At 41.3% G+C, this 22,160-nt stretch overlaps 1 protein-coding gene across 1 annotated transcript in view; it reads left to right on the top strand.

Moving 5' to 3' along the window:
• CDK12 (cyclin dependent kinase 12) overlaps nt 1-22,160 on the top strand; it is a 46,068-nt gene that overhangs the window by 11,817 nt on the left and 12,091 nt on the right. The window contains exons 3-13 of the mRNA XM_073683414.1: nt 2,010-2,186; nt 2,591-2,730; nt 5,243-5,413; nt 5,499-5,688; nt 5,766-5,822; nt 6,266-6,367; nt 6,494-6,571; nt 15,760-15,876; nt 16,057-16,188; nt 17,946-18,148; nt 20,204-20,638. Of these exons, the coding sequence (XP_073539515.1) occupies nt 2,010-2,186; nt 2,591-2,730; nt 5,243-5,413; nt 5,499-5,688; nt 5,766-5,822; nt 6,266-6,367; nt 6,494-6,571; nt 15,760-15,876; nt 16,057-16,188; nt 17,946-18,148; nt 20,204-20,638 (1,802 nt within the window). The remainder of the gene's footprint in view (nt 1-2,009; nt 2,187-2,590; nt 2,731-5,242; nt 5,414-5,498; nt 5,689-5,765; nt 5,823-6,265; nt 6,368-6,493; nt 6,572-15,759; nt 15,877-16,056; nt 16,189-17,945; nt 18,149-20,203; nt 20,639-22,160) is intronic.

Genomic DNA, 22,160 nt, shown 5'->3' with positions numbered 1-22,160 from the left:
GCATGTATGTTTGTGTGTATGTCCACACATACATACATACATCAGGTAAAATAAGTATTAAACACGTCACCAATTTTGTAAGCAAATCTATTTCTAAAGGTGCTATTTACATGAGATTCTCACCAGATGTCGGTAACAGCCCATCCAATCTACACAGGCAAAGAAAGAAAACCTTAGATGTCCATGAATTAAGTTGTGTAGTAATGAGAAATGACACAGGAAAAAAGTATTGAACACATGAAGAAAGAGAAGTGCAAAAAGCAGTGAAAAGTCATGACTCCAGCTGAAATCTGTCAGTAATTAGAAAGCAATCCTGCCACTTAGTGAAAAATAATACCAGTTGGTTCAACTTATGGCCTATAAAAAGGTGTCTCATTACCAAGGTGCCAGACAAGAAACCTCTCCTGATCGGTAAAACCAGTGAGCTGTCTGAAGACCTTTGCAACCTTATTATTGAAAAACATACTGATGATATTGGTTACAGAAGAATTTCTAAACTACAGAAGGTTCCAGTGAGCACTGTTGGCCATAATCCAGAAGTGGAAAGAGTATAATTTCATCCTAAAACAGCCACGACCAGGTGCTCCTCTCGAGATTCAAGACAGAGGAGTGAAAAAAAATGATCAGAAGAGTTGCCAAGAGCCATGGACCACCTGTGGAGAGCTACAGATGGTCCTGGAATCAGCAGGTTTCAAAGAAAACAATGAGTAATGCACTCAACCTCCATGATCTGTATGCATGCTCACCACGCAAGACTCCATTGCTGAGCTAAAAGCATGTTTTAAAATTTGCTCAACAACATTTAGACAAGCCTGTGAAATGCTGGGAGAATATAGTCTGGTCTGATGAGATCAAAATTGATCTCTATGGATGCCATAATACACACCATGTTTGGAGGCCAAAAGGCACTGCCTATCACTTCAAAAATCACCATACCAACAGTGAAGTTTGGAGGTGGGATAATCATGGTGTGGGGCTGTTTTTCAGCATACGGCACTGGCAAACTTTATATAGTTAAAGGAGGGATGAGTGGACAAATGTACTGTGACATTCTTGATAATCTGCTGCCATCTGTCAGCAGATGATGTCTGATGATGAAGATGAAATGAGGGTGGACATTTCAGCAAGATAATGATCTCAAACACACAGTAAAGGAACCTCTCAATTGGTTTCCGAGAGGGAAAATAAAGAATGGTCCAGCCAATCACCTGATCTGAGTCCAATAGAAAATTTATGGAAAGAACTAAAGCTCAGAGTTCATAGGAGCCCACGGAACCTCCAGGATTTGACGAGAGTTTGTGTGGAAGAATGGACCAAAATAACACCTGAGCAATGCATGCGACTAGTTTTTCCATTCCAGTTAGTTTATGATTAGTGGTGCATTGCATAAAAATTGGATTCTTTCCATGCAAAGTAGATTTAAGAGTTTTACAAATAAAATTACTTATCACTTGTTTTGCTATTCTGTAAGCTTGCAAAGGTTAAAACTGATCTTTACTCACTCTCTCACACCTCTCTGCTGCCATCCCTGGTCTTTGAAACATTGCATCAATGGCGTCATCCACCACTACTGCATGTGATTGGCTGCAGCCAATAACTAAGCCCAACGGTCTCATACCGATTACTTAGGCATCACTGCTGAGCCCAGTGATCGGCTGCATTGTTCATATGATGACGCCACTGATGCAGCCTGTCAACCTAGAACCAAGACCATCATCAGAGAGGCCAATGGTGGTAAAGCTCAGTTTGTTACTATTAACCTCTGCAAACCCATGGAATATAAAGCATTTATTTGAAAACCACTAGAGTTTAGATGGCCTTCAGATTGTAGCCAAAACCCCTTTCTACATGGAGGCTTACACTTATTTCAGCACATTTTGAGAATGATCCTTTTCCATTTGGCAGCTAGTTGTAGGGTACGTTTCTTATATGAATTAGTGTGTTTCGCTGAAAACTCTGCTGTGAACCATTGGTTCGGTTCTGCTCAACTAAAGTCTCATTTTTCACAGTCCAATGGAAGTTATCCTTTCCAAACCCATCAAGAGGAATAAGGAACAAAGGCCTCGCCATCTTCTCACTGATCTCCCATTGCCTCCTGAACTGCTAGGAGGGGATCCATCTCCTCCAGATTCCCCAGAGCCTAAAGCGACAACACCTCCTCAGCAACCTTTAAGGAAGAGACCAAAGTAAGTCTCTAATATCCACTATAAAAATTAGTCTCAGCAGTAAGCCAACACTGTGTGATGAAAATAACCCTGTCATTATATCCTATAGTAAATATGTCCTGCACTATATAATTATCTGCAGTCAACACTGTGTTTGCTCTAAATTTTATCTGTATCTTGGCAAAATTGCTTTTGATGCTTTGTGGTTGTGGCATTGAGCAGTATGCCTCAGTCCAGGATTTATCGACTGGTTATGTGACCGGATATACGTGATGTGCTGCCATGAGTATTGTGGAAACGGCACAAATTGAGATCTTCTTCTCTCAACACTTCTGACAATTCAGATCATTCCTTTTTCTTCTAACGTGAGCCAACCTAGATATTCATGTTAACGTTCTTACAAGTTTTTTCTACTTGTGTGTCAGAATTTGCTGTCCCCGCTATGGCGAAAGAAAGCAGAAAGAAATTGATTGGGGAAAGCGATGTGTGGACAAATTTGACATTATTGGCATCATTGGAGAAGGGACCTATGGACAAGTGTATAAAGCCAAGGACAAAGACACTGGTAAGTAATGTGTAGTTATATCAGAAATTATATAGAGCCAGAATGCAAAAATAAAGCTATTACCTAAGTAAGGTGGTTATCTTAGCGAGTCTGTTATACTAAAGGGAGCCTGTCCCAGTCCCTTGTCTCCAACTTCTATTGTAGGTATTTTATGTGCAATACTAACACTACAGAGTTTAAGAAATGAACTTTTATTTGACAGCATTGCATCTTCTAAAAGAGCTGAGCAAAGACTAGTTCTGCTTTATTAATTACGCATACCTGGGAGTGATTGACAGCCTACATAACAGTTCTACCATAAAAGGGAGTGTATGCAGCCAGTTACACACAAGAAGGAGGGATTAGAAGATCCCAGACAAGACTAGTCTGCGGGAAGAGATGCCCTCCAGACTAGTCCTGCTCCATTGGCATTTGCGACAATTAGAGATTAAAGTACATTTTTCCAACACTGCAGCATTAGTATGACACCTAAAACAACTCATCAGATTTAATAAATCTGCAACCATGCTGCTATAGTTAAAATTAGGGACACGATGAGCTCCCTTTTAAACAATGTGGTAAAAATAAAAGAAATATCCAGAATCCCACTAAACAATGAAAGGATGGGGCCGACCTGAATGAACTTTGTGTATGTAGTGTAGTTTCAGCGTGTTCATATACTCCCCTACAGTCTTTTTCTCTTGTATCCAGTGACTTCACCGCTCTTCAGATTCCCTGGGTCACACTGGGCTCTGTGACCTGAAAGTGGCTTTTACATTATAAGACTATGGAGCGTCAAAGCGAGGCTCATAGACTCACATCGTAAAAGAGACATCCGAATCACACACACACAAAGCGCAGTGTGACCAGGAGAGTCTGAAGAGCAGTGACGTCACTGAGAAGGTTAGCAGAGCGGCGATGGTTACCAAAGAAGACGGTGGTAGGTGAGTATATGAAAACACTGACATTACACCGCATGCACAGGCTTGGAGAAAAAATAAGTTCATGGGAGGGTTTCTTTAAAGAAAATCTGTTCCGGAAATGCATGCTGCCGTAATCATGCCGTTTACACCTGTCAATTAGAAAAAAACTGTGGTGTTCTTTATTTTTTTTTTGTATTATTATTTCTTGTTTGATAATGGTAATTGCTTTTGGTAATTGACAATTATATGTAATTATTTGTTAATTTTCTAGGTGTTAAATGTTCGCCTTTGGTCTTTAATTTTACTCTACTAGGAGAACTTGTTAAAATACAAGAGAAAAAAAAATATGCGACATAAAGGCCCACAAAGTACTTCAAAGAGTAAAAATACAATCTTTATTAGTTATAGGTCGATAAAAGATCAATAAGGTTACACACGGAGTGCAGCACACAAATGTTCATGTACAAGATTGAAAAAAGGGGTACCTCAAGCCCCCAGCATAAAAGGCCCCACAAAAAATAGTGAAGGTACATTTACTAAAACATGGTCTTCAATTTTGAAAAAACTGACATGAAAAGCAATGTATATAAGACCAGTTAAAGACAGAGTACAAATACATAGATAGTAGATTAATCAGCCCAACTAACTATCATGTAGAATAATATATATAAAGCCAATATAGGCAATCACACAACAATATCTGCATGAAATTTTTAGGCAAAAAACAGGGTCTTCAATTTTTATATATATAGCTTGCAAATATAATGAACAGTTTAGTCAGACGAAGCTGCCATAAAAGCAATATATACAGGACCTGTTTAGAGTAAAGAGCACATGCTCATAGATAGTGAACTAGTGCCATATAGGGCAGTATATACAGAGACAATGTGGGTAAATGCCTATCAATACCTTCAAGTCCAATGTAGACAGTGGGCCAAGAGCTGGGGGGTGAGTACCCACCCCAACAGTACCCCCTGAGGAAGGCTCGCCGAAACGCGCGTTGGGGTGGGTACTCACCCCCCAGCTCTTGGCCCACTGTCAACATTGGACTTGAAGGTATTGATAGGCATTTACCCACATTGTCTCTGTATATACTGCCCTATATGGCACTAGTTCACTATCTATGAGCATGTGCTCTTTACTCTAAACTGGTCCTGTATATATTGCTTTTATGGCAGCTTCGTCTGACTAAACTGTTCATTCACTATCTATGTATTTGTACTCTGTCTTTAACTGGTCTTATATACATTGCTTTTCATGACAGTTTTTTCAAAATTGAAGACCATGTTTTAGTAAATGTACCTTCACTATTTTTTGTGGGGCCTTTTATGCTGGGGGCTTGAGGTACCCCTTTTTTCAATCTTGTACATGAACATTTGTGTGCTGTACTCCGTGTGTAACCTTATTGATCTTTTATCGACCTATAACTAATAAAGATTGTATTTTTACTCTTTGAAGTACTTTGTGGGCCTTTATGTCGCATATTTTTTTCTCTTGTATTTTTCCATGGTTTCTCTGCGATGCCCATTCCAAGATTATCCATAAGTCCTTCCACTGTGGCTTTATACCATTAACATGTTGTGGATTTTTCTGTGGTACGCTATAAATAGGAGAACTTGTTGCCTTAAAGAAAGTGCGTCTCGATAATGAGAAAGAAGGCTTTCCAATAACTGCAATCCGAGAGATTAAAATCCTTCGACAGCTCATCCACAGAAGTGTCGTGAACATGAAGGAGATAGTCACCGATAAGCAGGATGCTCTGGACTTTAAGAAAGACAAAGGTGACAGCAGAAACCATTTCTGTCTTAATTCTGAGTTAAAAAGTATACAAAGTTTTCTAACCCTGCTCATTTTTTTCTGCTTTAGGTGCCTTTTACTTGGTCTTCGAATATATGGATCATGATCTTATGGGGCTGCTGGAATCTGGTTTGGTACAGTTCTCTGAAGACCATATAAAATCTTTCATGAAACAATTAATGGAAGGACTTGATTATTGTCACAAGAAGAATTTCCTCCATAGAGACATCAAGTGCTCCAACATCTTGTTAAACAACAGGTAAGAGACGGAGTCATCTTCTTCTCTGTAGATCCTGGTTAAAAGGCCTAAACATTCATATGATATTCTCGTTGTAGTGGGCAGATTAAGCTGGCTGATTTTGGACTGGCTCGGTTATATAATTCAGAAGAAAGGTAAGTGGTGGTCATTTATTGCCCTTTGTCTATTTTTTTTTTTACTTCTCAGTCTTTCTGCTTCATTGATGAAGTTGTCCCATAAGTGTAACCTCTTTTTCATCTACCGCTCTACATAAAAAGTAGGTTCAAAACGTAAATCTTTCCTGTTAGGCACAGTGGAGGGTCTGTGCAAAGTGCAGCTCACACAATGGGGGTCTTGGTTTTACTGTTAAAACCCACTGATCACTGGGATTTACAACAGACAAATCAGTGATTATGGAACTAGGACAAGCATTTTATTGCACTCTTATTAGAGATTGTTTGGTGCATTGGTAATGATCCTAAACGGCGGTTGTCATGCATCCTGGGAAATCATACAAGATATAACTCTGCCAGCCATGATATATTTGTATAGTACAACAGGATCATTCCCAATACCTAATACAGCCTTTTCTTTCTAGCCGTCCATACACAAATAAGGTGATAACACTCTGGTACCGACCTCCAGAGCTGCTGCTGGGAGAGGAGAGATACACACCTGCCATCGATGTGTGGAGTTGTGGGTAAGATGATGTAACTAAGCTGATAAATGGCAATTTGTGTTGTGTGAACCTATAAACTGCATCCCAATACAATCGAAAATCATTTAATCCAAGTTTATACTCCTCACCAGTTTTATTTCCTTCCAGCTGTATCTTGGGTGAACTTTTCACAAAGAAACCTATATTCCAGGCTAACCAGGAGTTGGCACAACTTGAATTAATTAGGTAAAGTTATTTATTTTTCTGTATAAATGTTTTTGCATCGGTGCAGCAGAACGATGTCTGTTCCTGGATTTCAGTATAAACCACTGAGCAAAAGAAAAGCATAGAGCTGCATACAATGGTTGGAGACCCGTAGCAAAATGACTCCTTGTTCCTTCAGACTGTTGGATTTGTTCTAGTGCATAAAATGTGTTTCGCTGCTTGATTAATGTTGGATTTGTTCCAATGAAGGAGACTAGTCTATTTCGTCTATGTGGGTGTAGACTTGCCAGACTTTTAGGATGATTTAATTAATGGCCCAATGAAGTTTAACCTCTTTACCTACGAGGGTGGTTTGCACATTAATGACCGGGCCAATTTTTGCAAATCTGACCACTGTCACTTTATAAGGTAATTACTCTGGAATGCTTCAACAGATCCCACTGATTATGAGACTGTTTTTTTCGTGACATATTGTACTTCATGATAGTGGTAAAATTTCTTTGATATCACTTGCGTTTATTTGTGAAAAAATTGGAAATTTGGCAAAAAAAATTAAAATGTTGCAATTTTCAAACTTTGGATTTTTATGCCCTTAAATCAGAGAGATATTTCACACAAAATAGTTAATAACATTTCCCACATGTCTACTTTACATCAGAACAATTTTGGAACCAAATTTTTTTTTCTATTATGGAGCTATAAAGGTTAAAAGTTAACCAGCGATTTCTCATTTTTACAAAACCATTTTTTTAGGGACCACATCTCATTTGAAGTGACTTTGAGGGGCCTTTATGACAGAAAATACCCAAAAGTGACACCATTCTAAAAACTGCACACCTCAAAACCACATACAAGAATTTTATTAACCCTTCAGGTGCTTCACAGGAATTTTTGGAATGGGGAAGAAAAAAATGAACATTTAACTTTTCACAAAAATTTTACTTTAGACCCAATTTTTTTTATTTTTGCAGGGGTAACAGGAAAAAATAACCCCCAAAATTTGTTGTGCAATTTCCTCTGAGCACGCAGATACCCCATACTTGAGGAAAAAACATTGTTTGGGCGCACGGCAGGGCTCGGAAGGGAAGGAGCGCCATTAGACTTTTTGAATGTAAAATTTACTTGAATAATTAGCGGACGCCATGTTGCGTTTGGAGAGCCCCTGATGTGCCTAAACAGTGGAAACCCCCCACAAGTGACACCATTTTGGAAACTAGACCCCTCAGGGAACTTGATGTGCCTAAACAGTGGAAACCCCCCACAAGTGACACCATTTTGGAAACTAGACCCCTCAGGGAACTTATCTAGATGTGTGGTGAGCACCTTGAACCCACAGGTGCTTCACAGAAGTTTATAACATGGAGCCGTGAAAATAAAATTTTCACATTTTTCCCACAAAAATGTTTTTCAGCCCCCAGTCTTGCATTTTCATAAGGGTAGCAGGAGAAATTACACCAAGCAGTTTGTTGTGCTATTTCTCCTGAGTAAGCCGATACCCCACATGTGGGGGAAAACCACTGCTTGGGCGCACGGCATGGTTCGGAAGGGAAGGAGCGCCATTTGACTTTTTGAATGTAAAATTTACTTGAATAATTAGCGGATGCCATGTTGCGTTTGGAGAGTCCCTGATGTGCCTAAACAGTGGAAAACCCCCACAAGTGACACCATTTTGGAAACTATACCCCTCAGGGAACTTATTTAGATGAGTGGTGAGCACCCTTAACCTCCAGGTGCTTCACAGAAGTTTATAACATGGAGCCGTAAAAATAAAAAAAATCAAACTTTTTCCACAAAAATTATCTTAGCCCCAAATATTTTATTTTCACAAGGGTAAGGGGAGAAAATGGAACCTAAAACTGTTGTGCAATTTCTCCTGAGTACGCCAATACCCCATATGTGGGGAAAATACACTATTTGGACGCACATCAGGGTTCAGAAGGGAAGGAGGACTGTGTGACTTCTTGAACGAAAAATTGGCTGGAATCAAGAGCGGACGCCATGTCGCGTTTGGAGAGCCCCTGATGTGCCTAAATAGTTGAAAGCCTCCACAAGTGACCCCATTTTGGAAACTAGACCCCTCAAGGATTTTATCAAGGGGTATAGTGTACATTTTGAACACAGAGGTACGACAGAATTTGATAACTTATTCAATATGATGACCTAATGTTATAATTAGTCTTGAGCGCAAGTGCTCGCTACTTGAGTTTGTATCGGGTACTCGGGTATGCACCATGTGTCACAGGTGCTCGAGTGACATGTTCGAGTCCCCGCCCTGCACGTTTCACTGTTAGACACCCAAAAAAAACATGCGGGGATCACACTGGTCGCCATATCGTCATCATTTTTTTTTTCTTTACTCTTGAAAAAATCCCAACCCCAACCCTAGCCTAACCCTAGAGTTTATTTTTTTATGCCGTTCCTCGTGTGGTATAAGTGATTAGATGACTTTATTCTTCGGGTCATTGTGATTACAGCGATAACAGATTTATAGCGTTATAGCGGGTTTTTATTATTAACAGCTGTCACACACTAAAAGACGCTTTTTTTTGTTGCAAAGACTAGTTTTTGCATCGCCATATTTTGAGAACTTTAATTTTTCCATATTTTGGCCCACAGTCATGTAAGGGCTTGTTTTTTGTGGGACAAGATGACGTTTTTATTGGTACCATTTTTGGGCACGTGATATTTTTTGATCGCTTTCTATTCCGATTTTTGGGAGGCAGAATAAACAAAAAACAGCAATTCCGAAATTTTATTATTTTTTTTTTTAATGCCGTTCCGTGTGTGGTAAAATTGATAAGGTGGCTTTATTCTTCGGGTCAGTACGTTTATAGCGGTACCGCATTTTATATAGTTTTTTTTATCTTTTGGCGCTTTTACAGAATAAAAAAATATTTTCTAGAAAAAAACAAACATTTTTCTGTTACCCATGACGACACAACGAGAGAGGGGATCCGCCCTTCAAGGACCGGATACCTTCAAGATAAAAAGGGCGGCGCCTCTCTCCGCCTCAGTAGTTTCCTGTCCTTGATGGGGGACCTTCCTTCTTGTTGGCGGTGACAGCAGCAGGATCGTCTTGCCGGGGCTGATCGGTTGTGGCAGGGCACAGTCTCTGCTGCGGCCGGTCCCGTGGGTCCTGGAAGCGTTGCGGAGGATGCCGACATCTGGTCTCCTCGCGTGTGGGCAGGGGTTTGCGGTACCTACACAGCATGGTAGCTGGCAACTGGAAGTCGCGCCCCGATGTCGCGCGCCGGGACCTCTGACCCCCGGATGTAATTTTCGTGGGTGGTACCGGAAGCTGCGGGAACGCCGGCCAGTGATCTCCCTGGTGAGAGTACTTAAGGGTAGATCACCGGTTAGGCAGGGGCGCAGTGCATGGTAATGGCCACACAGCAGCCCTCCCCACCGCATCAGCAGCAAGAGCAGTAGACCATGCTGCAGCAGCCAGAAGTGCATCCAGGAGCAGCATCCACCGCAGAGCAGGAGCAGTGGGCGTTCTGGGACATGCAGCACCAAGGATTCAAGGTCCAGCCGGCATAGCTCTTGCAGGATCGATGATTCCGTGGTCTCCCGACGAGAAGTGTTTGATACCGTTCTGCCTCCCGTTCCGGTACCCTGTTTTTACTTACTGGGTGGTGAGTGAGCTATGTGAAAGTCAACGTATTAATGTAGACTTTTTTCTGTTTTGTCTTTCTCCCTCTCCTTCCTCCTTTATATGGTCAAGATGTCCCTAAGAAATGTACGGGGAAATCCAAGTACAGAGTATGTGCCCTGTGTGAACAGGGTCTGACTAAAGACTGGCCCAAAAAGTTATGCGAGCCATGTATTGAGGAAACAATTTCGGAGGGAACCCCGGATTTTGCTTCAAATTTAAAAACCCTTATTAGGTCTGATGTGGAAAAATCTCTGAAATCGTTTTCCCAGGCAAAAGAAGCGTCCCAGACCTATAGAGCAAAAACCCCACCCACCCTTTCAGACTCTGAATCGGACGAGGGAATGCCGGATGACTCCACTGACTCTTCCTCTTCGGATAGCGAGGCAGGCACAGGTCATTGTTTTCCCCTAGAAAGTGTTGATAGCTTAGTAAAAGCCATCAGGTCCACAGTAGGGTTAGTTGACCAGAAGGCAAAAAAATCAGTACAGGATATTATGTTCGGTACTTTGGATCGGAAGAAACATAGTTTTTCTGATTACCGATAAGGTACAGGGACTTATCAAGAAGGAGTGGGATAGGCCGGAGAAAAAGGGTCCCCTTCCATCCTCCTTCAAAAGAATATATCCCTTTGATGAGGAAGATACCGCATGCTGGAATAAAGCCCCGAAGCTGGATGATGCGGTGTCCAAAGCTTCTAAAAAATCTTCTCTCCATTTTGAAGACACAGGGATACTGAAGGACCCACTGGACCGGAAGGTAGATACCTTCCTTAAGGCTACTTGGGAGTCATCAGCGGGGGCATTGAAACCAGCCATAGCAGCAACCTGTACGGCAAGATCCCCTTTGGTTAGACAGGTTAGAAGACCAGGTTAAAAAATACAAGTCACAGGACTCCATTCTGGCCTCTCTACCAGTATTGAAAGGAGCTGCGGCCTTCTTATCTGACACCTCTGCGGATTCCGCCAGATTAGCGGCAAGATCTGCGGCCCTGTCTAATGCCGGCCGTAAAGTAGTCTGGCTGAAATGTTGCCCAGGGGATATACAAACGAAAGGAAAGCTATGTTTTTTTCCGTGTGAAGGAGATTTTCTTTTCGGTACCTCTCTTGACACAGTTCTTGAGAAAGCAGGTGACAACAAGAAGGGATTTCCTAAATCTTCCTTCTCGGCTTTTAAGCAGTCCTTTCGGAGGAAGAAATTTGGCTGCAGAAGGATATCCACAGAACAATTTAGATGGGAGGATCGTTCTAGAAAAGGGAAAGGGTTTTTATTCGGCGGGCCCTCCCAGGATAGTCGCAAACCCCCAAAATGACACACTATCCCAGGTGGGAGGGAGGCTCTCTCTTCCTTCCAGCCTGGGAAAGGATCTCTTCCAACAGCTGGATCCTCAAATTAATAAAATCAGAATTAAAACTGGAGTTTCTGAGGAACCCGCCAGAGAGATTTATTCTGACTGCCTTAAGATCCTCTTTACCGGAACAGCGGGCACTGGAGGAAGAGATTTCAGGTCTCCTGCAAAAGAACGTCTTACGGGAGGTATCACCACAAGAGGAAAGAAGAGGGTTCTATTCCCCCTTATTCCTTATAAAGAAACCGGATAATTCATACAGAGTAATCATCAACTTGAAAGGCCTGAACAAATTCCTGAACATTCCATCATTCAAGATGGAAACAATAAAATCAACGATAAGCTTTCTATTTCCCGGCTGCTACATGGCAGTGTTGGACCTAAAAGATGCGTATTACCATGTGCCACATGTGCCAATCCATCACGACTTTCAAAGATACCTCAGAGTGGCCGTAACTGTACAGGGAGACATCAGGCACTTCCAGTACAGAGCTCTTCCCTTCGGCCTAGCAGCGGTGCCCCGCATATTCACAAAACTTATAGCTGAGGTTACTGCTCATCTCAGGGAGGAAAACAGATTGATAATCCCGTACTTGGACGACTTCCTAATAGTGGGAAAAACTCACAATCACTGCCTGGCCCAAGTGGATCAGGTGTGCACAATATTAAAAAACTTAGGATGGTGTTCAAACCTAGAAAAATCAAAACTGATTCCGCAAACAGCTCAGATCTTTTTAGGATTCGGTTCGACAGGAATGCCGCCTGCCCGAACAGAAAAAAGAAAAAATTTAGTTTCGGCAGCCATAACAAACCCGGTAATGACTCTCAGGGGGGGTGATGTCTCTGCTGGGGTCTCTCACCTCCTGCATCCCAGCGGTGTGCTGGGCTCAATTTCTTTCAAGGGAATTACAATGGGATGTCCTAAAGAACGAAATCATCATCAGGGGGCATCTGGAGGGCAGATTAACTGCAAAGGCCATTTTGGAATTTCTTCAAAAATGGCTGAAAAAAGGCTTAGCGGTTAGCACCCTAAAGGTGTATCTAAGTTTCATATGTCTCAGGAGATAGCCCTACCATCCTTCTGTCCTGAACCAAAAAATAGTAAGGAGGGAAAGATTTCATACCTTGGATGTCAGGAGATGCCTTATACATTATTTAGCATCCACAAGCTCATGGAGGAAGGATAGGGCCCTGTTTGTCTCGTTTCAGGGCTCCCGAAAGGGATCAAAGGTCTCAAAAGGCACTCTATCAAGGTGGATCCGAGAAGCCATCATGATGGCCTATATGGAATCAGGCAGAGATCCTCCTAACAATCTGAAAGCCCACTCTATCCGGGGCATGGCTGCTTCTTGGGCAGAAAGAGCTGACGTGCCCATTGAGCAAATGTGTAAGGCGGCCACATGTCATCTCCGTCCACTTTCTATAAATCACTATAGGCTTGACCTTTCTGCCTCCTCTGATCTCACATTTGGGAGAAGGGTTCTGCACGCTGTGGTCCTTCCCTTACATACCTAGTTCTCTGTAATTCTCTTGTTGCGCCGTCATGGGTGACAGAAAAACACGTATGTTACTTACCGGTAATGTGTTTTTTCAGAACCCATGACGGCACCTTTACATTCCCTTCCTATCACTATGGTGATCACCTTCCGGTTGGTGGGTATTGAAGTATTCACATGGGTGAAATTTATTTATGGCTAATAAAATTATGTGCTCTAACCGGAGAGTCTTCTCATGCTCTGTAATCTACTGAGGCTGAGAGAGGAGCCGCCCTTTTTATCTTGAAGGTTTCCTGTCCTTGAAGGGCCTATCCCCTCTCTCTTTAGTTGTGCCGTCATGCCGGTTCCGAAAAACGCATTACCCGGTAAGTAATATACTTGTTTTTGTATCGCTTTATTCTGAGAGCTATAAACTTTATTTTTCAGATGATTGAGCTGTATGGCGGCTTGTTTTTTGCGGGACAAGATGACATTTTCAGCGGTACCATTTTTATTTATATTCGTCTTTTTAATCGCTTGTTATTCCATTTTTTGTTTGGCTGTATGATGATAAAGCACTGTTTTTTGCTCCGTTTTTTTATTATTTTTTTACCGTGTTCACTAAAGGGGTTAACTAGTGGGACAGTTTTATAGGTTAGGTCGTTCCGGATGCGGCAATACCAAATATGTGTACTTTTATTGGTTTATTTACTTAATTTTTTTTCATAATAAAAATATATTGTACCCATAATATTTATTTATTTTTTGGGGATTATTATTTTTTTTATATTTTTACATTTTTTTTTCTCGCTTTTCTAAACTTTTTTTTTTTACTTTTATTTTACACATTGTCCCACTATGGGACTTTAACTTTTTGCAGCCTGATCGGCTGTATAGCATAGAGAGCAGCAGCTCCCTATGCCATGCAGCCTGTCAGCGCTGCACACAGGGAGAAGTTACTTTGGTCATGCACTGCGCATATATTGGCGCTTACCTCCTCCCTTGCTCCCGCAATGCTGCGATCAACTTTGATCTGCACTTGGACGTATGCACCCCCCTCTTTAGCGCTTGCTCCGATAATGACCCCGCCCCTTTCCGGGAACGTGACAGCTGATCTGATCAGCTGTCATGTGCCCCTAACAGCCGCAAGTGGAATCTCGATCTGTTAACATGTTAAACTCTGACAGCACCATTTAACATGCACATGCTGGAAGCGCATCATAAGACCTGCCCATCGGCACGCCCATCACATGATCGCGGGTCGCCGATTGGTTGGCATGACAACCCGGGGTCTGCAGATTGGTTGGCATAACAACCCAGGGTCTGCAGAAGACCCCTGTGGTTGTTATAGCCGATCTGCTATGAGTGCTGCCCAGCAGTCAGTGCTCATAGCAGATAACCACTTTTGTTACACATAGCAGGGCTGAATCCCTGCGATGTGTAACACAGGCTGTCAGAAGATCGCAGCTTGTAGCCTCCCATTGAGGCTATTGAAGAAAGTGAAAAGTAAAAAAAAAAAAAATGTTTTTAAAAATTATTAAAAAAAATATAAAAGTTCAAATCACCCCCCTTTCGCCCCATTCAAAATAAAGCAATTGAAAAACAACCAAAAATACACGTTTGGTATTGCCGCGTTCAGAATTTCCTGATCTATCGATATAAAAAAAAAATCCAATCTCTAAACGGCGTTACAAGAAAAAAGAATCAAAACTCCCGAATTCCAAGTTTTTCTGGTTGCCGCAAAATGATATCAATAAAAAGGTCCGATCAACGCGCAAAAAAGTAAGCCAGATCAGATCATGAAAAAGAAAGACGCTACGGGTCTCGGAAAATGGCTTTTTTTTTTTAGATCTTTTATTATACAAACTTTTGGATTTTTTTTCACCACTTAAATAAAAAACAACCTACACATGTTTGGTATCAACAAACTCGTAACGACTTGGAGAATTATAATGGCAGGTCAGTTTTAGCATTTAGTGAACATGGTAAAAAAAACAATTGTGGAATTGAACTTTTTTTGCATTTTCACCACACTTGGATTTTTTTTCCCGTTTTCCTGTACACTGTATGGTAAAACCAATGGGGGAGTTCAAAAGTACAACTCATCCCGCAAAAAATAAGCCCTCACATGGCCATATTGATGGAAAAATAAAAAAATATGGCTCTGGGAAGAAGGGAAGCAAAAAAACGAAAATGCAAAAACCCAAGGTGGTAAAGGGGCTAAATGTAGGTCCCTGCCCCCGGTCATATACTCATACGTCTTCACCGTTTTTCTGCGCCGGTCCTGCGACACCATCTTGTGAGCTCAGATTATGACTGGCCAGGAGTCAGAAGCTACGTCGCAAGCTCTCATTGCAAGTCTGAGAGCCAGAACGAGACTCTCATGAGCGACGCAAGCTGCTGTCGCTGCGGTTATAAACCTTATTCTCCACACATGCGGACCTCAGCGTCGACGGACTGGTTTGTCCATTTGCGCTAAAGGCGTTAAGCACCAAGCCATTTCTTTGGGAGCAAAATAATGCTAACACTCCTAGTGATTGCTGTGGATTTCTAGCTCACAAGTCTCCCCTCCCAATCTGTATTCATTATCTGATAATTAGATGTATAAGAGTGGGCCTTCACTTTATGGACACTGAATAAATATTTGAACTAGAATTTGTAACGATCTTCCTCTCAAATTAGTCACACGAAATAAGTTTTCTTACTGAAATTAATTCTGGCTATTTTTTTGTAGTCGGCTCTGTGGAAGTCCTTGTCCAGCAGTTTGGCCAGATGTAATCAAATTGCCATATTTTAACACCATGAAGCCCAAGAAACAGTATAGACGACGGTTACGAGAGGAGTTCTCCTTGTGAGTCTAGTTTATTTTCTGTGAAATGTTCTTGCAGTCTTGCAAACATTAGTCATCGATTCAGCAAAATGGGAAATTTCAGATTGTTCTGTAATCAATTTAGTTCACGCTACTTTTTTCATGTTGTCATTTTGTTAATCTCCATGTACAAATATTTTTTTTTGTTCTGATGACTAAAAGCATCCCTACCCCTGCGCTGGATCTACTGGACCACATGCTAACTCTGGACCCCAATAAGCGTTGCACTGCAGAACAGGCTCTTCTGAGCGACTTCCTAAAGGATGTCGATGTCCATAAGATGCCACCACCTGAGTAAGCGCATACAAATCTAAATATTTTATTACTTCTCATCTTCTGTGATCATGTGTAATTAAATACTGATGGAAAAAGGCTACTGAGAGCAAGCAGTATGATGGGTAATTTTTACCTTACATTGTACATATGTGTAATATGGACCTTTTATAGCCTTCAATGGTTTCATACTGTGCGGAGTTCAGAACCTGTGAGAAAAATATTGTTACGTGCGTCATTTCATGCCATAGTGCAAGGTATTTACTGGAGAAAAATTGTGAAATATGAATTCTTACGAACTCCTTGTGCCATGATAAGAATAATTTTATTTTTATAGCGTATACATATTCTGCAACACTTTACAATTCAGAAGGGACATGTACAGACAATGTCAGACATTACAGAGTAACATATAATTCAAGATACCAAGAGGAGTGGGAGCCCTGCTTGCAAGCTTACAATCATAATCATCATCCGGGTTATGTGCATAAGCTTTTAAAGGGGTTCTCCAAGAATGTAATAAAAAGGCCAAAGAAACCATTCCCAAAAGCACATGTACACTGCTAGAGAGGGGCTGTGATTTGGAGATGATGTATAAAAAGAATCCTTTTGTACTCCGTTTACGACAAGATTTTATGTCTGCATTTTCACAGCTTCTCCAGCAGCTCCAGTATGTGTGCTTACAATATTGCTCCTCTGTTAGTTGTGACACAGGTCTCGGAAGCTGTTTTTTTTTTCATATTGTAACCCATCCTGATACGTGACTAGTGCTGGCTGCCGTTTGAATTACATGACAAGGACCATTTTATTACTTTCTTGGAGAATCATTTTAAGGTGGGGGGGGGGGTGAAATCTCGTCATGCAGAATTCTGTAAGCGCAAAAGCTATAGGATATTAAAAAACAATGACTTAAGTTATGTCAGGTGTTAAATTTCATGTTGCATCAGTTTTAGCAATCCATTCATTCTTTTCATTGTAAATGGAGCTTAAAGCTGTTCTCCTGTTTGGAAAACCCTTGTCCCCAGCTCTGTTTCTTTTTTAAACTAGCTTTTCATTACTCGTCCTCCCTAGATCCAGCTCTGTGCCTCCACCGCTACTATCAGTGTCTGTTACTGTCTGTAGCACTGACATCATGTCCATAGTGCTGAAACCAATAACTGAGCTGAGCGGCCTGTGTGGTCATCTCGGGCAGAGATGCTGAGCTCATTGATTGTTGTAAGTGCTGCAGACAACGGGAGGAGCAGGGGAGATTCAGCGCTGCACCTGGGGAGAGGGAGAGTAACAGACTGTTGTTTTTTTTGTTTGTTTTCTTTAACCATACTGCAGCTTGAAAACTGTTTTTCCGAAACGGGAAAAGCCTTTCAAAGCGCTTGTTTGACCAAAAATTACTTCCTAATTACCCTCCAGTGCAGTAAGTTTCTGAAGTCTGTTTTCAAGACTTCTTTTTCAAGCCATTTAGTGTACATATAAAACATGTTACATAAAACTGTATCCTACATAGTATTTGCAACAAATGGAGATTAAAAAAAAGATACATTTCTTTGATTTGAGGTTTTTCCATGTTTGCCTTCACAATTACAACTTCACCAGTGAAGTTTGCTGCTAGATCTTGATGTGGATTTGAAAGTTGTAGTATGATATAGATATATGTTGTATAAGCTAAATATATGTAGTATGTAATGTCAGTAGCTATGTTTTCTTCATTGATATTTTTATTTTTAACCCTTTTTTTTTTTTTATTATTTTCTTTTTTTTTATTTCTAACTCTATACCTGCAGCCTCCCTCATTGGCAGGACTGCCATGAGCTTTGGAGTAAGAAGCGGAGAAGACAGCGGCAGAGTGGCATTGTTATAGAAGAGCCTCCTGCCATTAAGGCTCCACGAAAGGAAAGTGTGACTGCCCCTGCAGAAGACCCTATAAAAAACAGTAGCCCCGCACCCCCTGAACCTGTGAAGGCTGAGATTAGCACAGCAGACTCTGGTGAGTGCACATATGTAAATCTGCTGACAACATGGTGGTATAAAGGCCAATTAACTGATTTGTAAGAAATACTGCAGAAAACTTAATACTTGTTTCACAATGAAAACTTAATAGTTGTAAACCTTTTTTGGATATGATCCAAATGCAATTTAAAATGTTAAGTTAGCTAAAGAGAATTACAGTGGCTCATGGAGGTATTCACCCCCTTGGAATTTTTCGTGCTTTGCTACCTCACAACCTGGAATTTCACATTTGAAGGTTTGCATCAGTTCACAGCTGTAGGAATGTTCTTTACATGAACATTTGTTTTTCTTTTTATTGTGAAGTAAACAACAAATAGGACAAAATAACTGAAAACTTGAGTGTAAATAACTATTCACCCTCCTAAAGTCAGTACTTTGTAGAGCCTCCTTTTGCTGCAATTGCAGCTGCAAGTTGCTTTGGATAAGTCTCTATGAGCTTTCCATATCTTGCCACTGGGATTTTTGCCCATTCCTCAAGGCAAAACTAGCCCAGCTCCTTCAAGTTAGATGGTTTCCTCTGGTGAACAGCAATCTTCAGTTCTGATCACAGATTCTCAATTGAATTAAGGTCTAGGCTTTGAGTAGGCCACTCCAAAACATTTACACATTTCCCCTTAAGCCTCTCGAGTGTTGCGTTAACAGTATGCTTTGGGTCATTGTCTTGTTGGAAGGTGAACCTCCGTCCCAGTCTCAAATCAGTAACAGACTGAAACAGGTTTTGCTCAAGAATATCCCTGTATTTTGCACCATCCATCTTCCCCTCGACTCAGACTGTTTTCCCTGTCCCTGCTGCTGAATAACATTCCCACAGCATGATGCTGCCACCACCATGTTTCACTGTGGGGACGGTGTTCTTGGGGTGTTGAGCTGTGTTGGTTTCAGGGCTGTGGAGTCGGTAAGCCAAACTTTTGACTCCGACTCCTCAATTTCCATGACACCGACTCCAACTCCGACTCCCTCATACATGGCTCATGTTTAAGTGATGAAATTTACGGTAGGACACATTTTTCTCAGCTGAAAGTCTAGACCCTTAGATCAGGAATAGGACAGACATTTATAGGACATTTCATAACTTTCCCAAATTCTTATGAAAAAATATTCCCCACAAACTGCATTGAACTACTGTATCCAATTTATTATATATTTTAGGAGTCGGAGTGGGTCCATTTTATACCGACTTCGACTCCACAGCCCTGGTTGGTTTGGCGCCAGACTGCATTTACTTTTGTGGCCAAAAAGTTAAATTTTAGTCTCATCTGACCAAGGCACCTTTCTGCATACATTTGGGGAGTCTCCCACATGTCTTTTTGGCAAACTGTAAACAAGCCTTGCAATTTTTGTGTGTAAGTAAAGGCTTTTTTTGCCCACTCTTCCGTAAAGGCCACCCTTATGGAGTGTATGGCTTATTGTGGTCATATGGACAGATACCCCAGTCTCTGCTTGGGAACTCTGGAGCTCCTTCAGGATTACCTTTGGTCTCTGTACTGCCTGTCTGATTAATGCCCTTCTAACCCGGGCTGAAAGTTTGGGTGGGCGGCTCTCTCTTGTCAAGTTTGTTGTGATACCATGTTCTTGGATTTGATGGTTCTCCAGTGGATCATCAGAGATTGGGATATTTTTTTATAACCCAACTCTGACTTGTACTTCTCAGTAACTTTGTCCCTGATTTTGGAGATCTCCTTGGTCTTCATAGTGTTGTTTGGTTAGTGCTGCCTTTGCTTATTGGTGTTGCAGCCTCTGTGGCTTCTCAGAAAAGGTGTGTATATACTGACAGACCATGTGACACAGATTTCACACAGGTGGTCTGCCAATTTTTAGTTATTTGATCCCATAAATTTAATTTATGCCTATATTTTTCTCACTTTACCAACTTAGACTATTTAGTGCTGATGCATCACACACAAATCGGATTACAAAAATATTTAAACACAGGTTGTAATATAACAAAATGGGTAAAAAGCCAAGGGGGTGAATACTTTTGAAAGCCAGTGTACATTTTTAAAATATTGTCCTTCTTTCTTTTCCTTTCTAGCTGTTTTGGCGGATATCACGCAGCAGCTAAATCAGAGTGAACTGGCTATCCTGCTAAATCTACTCCAAAGTCAGACAGATCTCAGTGTTGCCCAGATATCCCAGCTCCTGAACATTCAGGCCAACCCGGACATGCAGCAGCAACTGGATGCGCTCAACCAGTCCATCACTGCATTGACTACCACTGCTACACCAGCCCAGACAGTGGAGCTCCAGAAAGAAAATCCAGGCCAAGAACAAGCAGAAGTGGAGGGGCTGGCAACTCAGGGAGATGTGCAGAACGTCCTAGCTGTCCTTTTGAGCCAGCTCATCAAACCTCAGGAGGTGGTGGAAGCCCCTGGGGAAAGCAATGGAGAACAGAGCGGTGTAAATCCACCTGTACGGTTAAGACCAGAGGAAGAAGAGGAGAGCGTGGTGTTGGAAGAGGATGACGCAGGTAAATTCTGCTCACCCTGAGTCACCCATCTTATCCACACTGCATTTAAAACAAGTAGGCACGGCAGGGCCTTATTTTTAATAACGGAGGAGGCTGTGAAGACCTGGTGTATAAAACATCTGTCTTTGCACTCTAGTTTTCTATGCAACAGGGAGAGGCTGGCTTTCTAGCTTATTGAGTGGAGAATCCAGAGACCTCACACTCATGTATTTTGGTTTATAATAAACTGTAAAATTGAAACCATTCTCTTTTAATCTTTTTATTTGCACCATTTATTGCACCTTGAAAGATTGAACTGTAGATGGCATGTGTATAATGGAGTAAGGAACCTAACTATTCACATCGCTTGTTTATTGCACCATTTCATCCATTTTCTTTCACCCCTCCCCACCTTTCTTCTCTTATTTCACCTATCATTCACATAAATAACATGAGCTAACCTCTCATCTCTTTCCTGTCTTTCACCCCGTTTGGTAGTATACACACACACTTTAATTATATTTACAGAACAGATCAGTAATTAAGCATCCCGTAAAACAACTGTGAGTTAGATGTTCACTGCAGGCCCTGCTTCTTAAAGAATTGGCTATTGCCCTTTGGAAGTTGTAGTCGCCGCTGACAGGGAATATCATGTATGTCTGGACTAGTGAAAGCCACTTTTGCTGCTTTCCACCGTGACACATAGCTGGACCCTGCTCTGTGATGCCTATAAGATGTAGTTGATGGGGTTGAGATTGAGACACAGAGACAGTGCTGCTGTTTAAAGAGTTAATGGGAACATGAGCAGCCATTGCACATCACGCAGTTTTGCGTTAATATAGTATTTAATTTTTTTTACATAGCGTGCAGTGTCAGTAAGTGTTAAGTCTATAGGTTTTTTTAAGGATTTTTTTGCACAGCTATCCGTGACTCATAAAACTAAATATGTCTTGGCCAAGTTTTAGATTAATGTTTGTGAATCACAACATCATTTTGCACATTCTATGTCAAGTCAATTTTGTTATTTTTTTAATTAAATTAGTCATATTATTAAAACATTTTCTCCACCTCAACAAACATAGGTCTAATGTGCATGTACTTCTAGGTTTGTGCTGGTAGATGCTAACATTTTACAAGCAACTAAACCTCCCACGTGCATTGGCTTTGCATAAATATTTGTATTAAAGTTTTTATTCTCTATTAGAAATATATTTCAAGGATATACCATCACGGAGTCCTAAAGGAGTAATCCCATCTCATTAAAGGAAATCTGTCAGCGCGTTTTTACTATTTAATCTGAGAGCAGCATGATGTGGGAATAGAGAGCCTGATTCCCGGGATTTCTCACTTGCTCAGCTGTTTGCTGTAGTATCGATACATGCCGTGTTTTATCAGCAGGAGATTATCACTAGAGGACTAGGGATCACTTGCCAGGCAGTCCAGCTAATCTGTATAACCCCGCCCCCACCATTGATTGGCTGCTTTCTATGTAACTGCAAGCAACCAATCAATGGTGGGGGCGGGGTTATACAGAGTTCCGCAT

This window comes from Phyllobates terribilis, unplaced genomic scaffold (assembly GCF_046119375.1).
Source record: "Phyllobates terribilis strain yellow unplaced genomic scaffold, ASM4611937v1 Scaffold_5__5_contigs__length_657084704, whole genome shotgun sequence".
NCBI lineage: Eukaryota > Metazoa > Chordata > Amphibia > Anura > Dendrobatidae > Phyllobates > Phyllobates terribilis.
This window is presented reverse-complemented; position numbering and strand designations above follow the sequence as displayed.